Consider the following 5233-nt stretch of genomic DNA (forward strand, 5'->3'; position numbering starts at 1 on the left):
CTTTGATTTCTTTTTTTGTGTGTTCTTTAAATTCACTGAGTTCTTTTATCATGTTTATAATTGTTCTATTGAGTTCTATGTCCTGCAATATCTCTAGGGGGTTCTCACTGTACTCCTCTAGAGGACTATTGGTATTTGGTGGAGATATGTTATTTTGGTTTTTCATGTTATTATTTTTTCTCTGTGATTTTGACATGTGAATTTCTTTTGTAGCTTTTGACTCTTGTGTGAGACTCAGGCCTTCAAGTTTAGATCTCCTTCTTTTTGTGAACTTTATGTGTCTTTTTAGTAATGAAAAGCTGGTTCCTCTAAGCTTCCGGTTCTCTCTTTTGATTTTACATTGGAGTGGCCAGATTGCTTTTGTCTTCAGGAGTTCCCACAGAGGCCCAAGTCAGATGCGGGTCAGATGTTTCAGGCTTTCTCCTAAGGTCTGAATCCCTACAGGAATGATTTTGGCCTCAGGAATTTGGGGGTTGGACTGGCCTGGGAGCCTGGCCCAGGAAAGATGCTGGTCTAGGGCAGCTGGTGGCCGTTCCACCCAGAGATGCATAGGCAGATGGGGTGGGAAGAGGCCCCAAGGCCTCCTGGGGACTGCACTGAGGATCTGTGTTGCTCTAGATGCAAAGGATCAGACGAGGAAAGGTCAGCCCCCGTATCCCAGAAAGAGGCTGGTGGGTGGTGGAGGTCCAGGGAAGCAGAGGGAGGTGAGGGCAGGGCCAGGCCCAGAAGCAATGCTCCTGGGGCCCAGAGAAGGCACTACATTGGTCTGGATGAAAAGGATCAGGAAGCAGTATTGGTTCCCCAGGTATCTGGGGCCCCAAGGCAAGGAACGGGGCAGGTCCCAAGACAAGGAACGGGGCAGGACCCAAACTAGGAGGGGAGATGGGAGGGTGAATGAGGCTGGGGGAGTCAAGGCATGGAGGGTGCAATGGACTTACCCCGGAGAGAGGCCCACAGGTAGAAGAGAGGCCTGCAGTTGGAGAGAGGCCTGCGCAGGTGGTGCAGGCCAAGGGAAGCAGAGCTAGGCGGCGTTTTAGAGGCAAAAATCTCCAACATTTTCATGACTATCTTATGCTATCATTTCTCTTTGCAACCTCTTTTATTTTTGTTTTGTTTTGAGCTAGGATCCCATCATGTAGTCCAGGCTAGCCTTAAATTTACAGTCTTCCTGCTTCAGCCTCCTAAGTGTTGGGATTACGGGGTGTACCAGCATGCTAGCACTTCAGCAACTTCTCAATCAAGTGCTCCAACAGTACCATAGTTAGTAGGTTCAGATTTGAGCACAGGTTTATTAAAAGCTTTAATATGTGGGGTACTACAAAGATACCTTTGAGCAGCGCTAGTTGGTTGTTGCTAGGACCTGTTCATTCAACATCTTGAGGGACTCACAGGTTTTCTTTTCAATGTTTTATTATATGCATATTAACATATATTAATACATATTAATATATGTATTATAAACTCTGAGTTGATGAGCTTCTGACTAAATCCAGAGCAGACTGAAATATCAAGGCTAACTTTTTTGTTAGCTATTCCTTTCCTAAGAGCACAATGGCTCCTTTTTCTGGGCTAAGATAGTCTCAGATGTTTCTGGATAACTGGTATTAGGAAAAGAAGTAGAAAGGGAAGGCTCCTAAGCTTATGGCAGAGATGAGCAGGGTGGGGCTTGGAAGAGAACAATGTCAGAGAAAAAGCGGCCACAGAGGAGGGTCTCCTGGAACAGGACAAAGAGTTTGAAGATGGGGCTGGTTTAGATGAGGGTGAAGCGGTACATGCCTGGGAGAGTAAATGGGCTGATGGTGATGTAGAGGATGAAGTCTTCAATCAGTTACCTGCTCAACTAAAGAACCATGCCATAAGATGAAAATTTTTATTTTATATTTTGTTTTGTTCTTTTTTGTACTTTTGTGTGTGTGTGTGTGTTTGTGTTTTTTTTTTTTTTGAGACAGGGTTGCCCTGTAGCTCCTACTGGCCTGAGACTCATTATGAGGACCAGGCTGGCCTAGAACTTACAGAGATGCCTCTGCCTCTGCCTTCCAAGTGTGGATATTAAAGGCGTGTGGCACCACACCTGGCTTTTAAAAACACTTATTTGAAAATATTTTATTAGCATTGTTTTCTTTAAAAAGTAACACAACTGGTTGGAGAGATGGTTCCGCGGTTAAGAGCACTGGCTGCTCTTGCAGAAGATCCGGGTTTGAATCCCAGCACCCACATGGCAGCTAACAACTATCAGTAACTCCAGTTCCAGGGGATCCAACACCCTCTTCTTACCTCTGGGGGCATTGCATGATTTATATACATAATACATAAAATAAAAGCAAGTAAATAAAAATTTAAAAGAGAACTTATTAAAAAAAGAAGTAACATGATTACCTTGAAAGACTTTGTATAGGTTGGAGAATTTGGAAAGCAAGTGAATGGCAGACTCACTTTATAGGAATAGTAACAAATTTCACATTATTGTTGAAGCTTGGTAGTACAGCTTGTCAGTAAGCAATATTAAAAAATTATAGTGGATATAGAGAATTTCAAATTTATATTCTAAGATATAATTGCATATTTTTAATTCGAGGATTATATCAGCTTAGTTATTACAGTACTTTATTGACAAAAAATAACTTTTTGTCTAAAAGAGTAGACTAAGAAGAATAGAAATGTTTATATAGAGCATTCAATAAACCAAGCAGTATCCTAAAACTTTTACCTATTTTAACATCCCACAACAAGTCTACAAGGTGATGGCTTACTCTAATTATTCTCATCATTCCAATTTACAGGCAAGGTAACAGTATAGCTGCCACGTGCGAACTTTTAATCACAGTGATATAATATGGGTGCTGTTTCATCTGTGTACTGAGGGACACCATAGCAGGACCTCACTTATTGACAGACCAGGTGCACTGTGTATCCCAGGCCTTGGACAGTGCTGGATGGAAAACGGCCGACCCCTGAACCCTGCTCCTAATGTGATAGTTAATATTGTCAGTTGGACAAGATCTAGAATCATCTCAGAGACAAGCCTCTGATCAAGCCTGTGAGGGCTTAACCAGACTAGGGTAACTGAGGTGGGAAAACTCACCTTAATTGTGGGTGGCACCATTCCATGGGCTTGGGTCCTGGACTGAATAAAAAGGAAAAAAAAAAAAACAAAAGCAAAACTGGCTGAGCATGAGCATTTGAGCAGTCACTGGTCCCTGATTGTGCCTAAGATGTGACCAGCTGCCTCAAGCTCCTGCCATGAAGACATCCCCACCATGATGGAACATGAGCCAAAATAAACCTTTCCTTCCTCAGGTTGCTTTCATCTGGGTATTTTATCACAGTAATAGGAAACGTAATTAATATACCCAATTACTTTTCTTTTCTCTGAAGACTATGTCTCTCTCTCTCTCTCTCTCTCTCTCTCTCTCTCTCTCTCTCTTCTCTCTGTTTTTTATTTTTATTTTTTGGTCTGTTTGAGACAGGGTCTCCCTGTATCCCCATCTGGCCTGGAACTCACTATGTAGACCTGGCTGGCCTTGAACTCACAAAGATCCACCTGCCTCTGCCTCCTAAGTTCTGGGATTAAAATGTGTACTACCATGTCCAGCCTTGAAGACTATGTTTATTAAAACCTATTCTTTTTCTTGATTGAGATGAAATAAAGTTTATTGACTAGAAGCACTGTGTTATTTTGTCCTAGGCATCCCGAGTTGATTTAATATGCCCGATCATCATGCACTATCATCCCTTCACAGCAGATGTTAGTAATACTTCATTTGTGCCAGAGCCTTTGCTGTCCTTGGAAAAAAAAATGAATCTGACACATGTCCTATTTGGCATGCTGTGTCTAGGTGGATCCCTTGATGTCTGAGGATTGCCCAGCTTCTAGAGCATTCTAGAGCATCAGTACGTCCACAATAGGAATTCACCTTTATACATTCTCTCTTAACCAGCAGTCAAAAGATTCTTGCCCATTCACTATATGATTGGGAGCAATAGGGTGGAAGGGCCACAGACTCTGTTCTTTCAGATCCACTTGTGGCCTCAGTGCTCCAGGAGCCTCACTCAGAGCCTCTTCCACAGCCCGTCACTTTGAAGAAAGCCCTCTTCACATCTTTGTTTCTGAGGCTGTAGATTATAGGGTTGAGAAAGGCAGAGATGACATTGTAGAACAGAGCCAGCTTCTTGTCCCTCTCTGGAGAGGCATTGGCTCCAGGGTTCATGTACATAAACATGGCAGGTCCACAGAACATGGTGACCACAGTGATGTGGGAGGCACAGGTAGAAAAGGCCTTGAGTCGACCCTGGGCTGAACGGATTCTTAGGATGGTGGCAAATATGCGGACATAAGAGGCCAGGATGAAGGAAAGTGGTACCAAGAGAAGAATAAAGCCCAGGATGAAATCTATTCGGTCATTAAGGGACGTGTCTGCACAGGCAAGCTTCAGAACAGCAGGGACTTCACAGAAGAAGTGATTGATCTCATGAGGGCCACAGTAGGGCAGCCGCATGGTGAAGACAGTGTAGATTAGAGAACAGCTGACACCCCATAGTCCACAAAATACTACCATTGCCACACACAGCCATGGGCTCATGAGAACCTTGTATCTGAGTGGGTAGCAGATAGCTACATACCTGTCATAGGCCATGACAGAAAACAACCATCCCTCTGTGATGCCTAACACCAGAAAGATGTACATCTGGGCCACACACCCCCAATAGGAGATAGTTCTCTTCTGGGAAACAAGATGTACCAACATCTGGGGCACTGTGGTAGTGACATAGCTCATGTCCAGCATGGAAAGGACACTGAGGAAGAAATACATGGGTGTGTGAAGGCGGGAGTCCAGGTGGATCAAGGTGACAATGAGTCCATTGCCCATAAGTGTAGAGAGGTAGAGGAAGAGGAAGATATTGAAAATGATTACATTAACTTTGAAATCCCTGGAGAAACCCAGAAGGATGAACTCTGAGATGGAGCTGTGGTTCCCCCAGGGGAAGCTTGACATTCTTCTCGCACTGTGAAAAGAGAGATGGGCTAGTGGCCCGTTTAGAATACACTGTAGTTACTGTTACCATTCATTCCATTGCTGAGTAATTGCTCTTTCATGGAACTAATGTCAGTTCACAGACTGGGGTCTACGTTTGGAATGTTTTGCTTCTCAGGCCAGAATCTTTTCTGAGAACCCCCCAGAGCAGCATCTTCTTCTCTTTCATCATCCCCAGAAATGCCACCTGCTTTCTTTTC

At 43.7% G+C, this 5233-nt stretch overlaps 1 protein-coding gene across 1 annotated transcript; it reads right to left on the bottom strand.

The window, feature by feature from the left end:
* Nucleotides 1–4046: 4046 nt before the first annotated feature.
* LOC103740938 (olfactory receptor 2G3-like) lies at nt 4047–4994 on the bottom strand. Its single transcript, XM_008841622.1, has one exon. It carries the CDS (start codon nt 4992–4994, stop codon nt 4047–4049), a length of 948 nt encoding a protein of 315 aa, XP_008839844.1.
* Between the last annotated feature and the right edge of the window lie 239 nt (nt 4995–5233).

Source organism: Nannospalax galili, unplaced genomic scaffold (genome assembly GCF_000622305.1).
Source record: "Nannospalax galili isolate Female #2095 unplaced genomic scaffold, S.galili_v1.0 scaffold1160, whole genome shotgun sequence".
Taxonomy (NCBI): Eukaryota; Metazoa; Chordata; class Mammalia; order Rodentia; family Spalacidae; genus Nannospalax; species Nannospalax galili.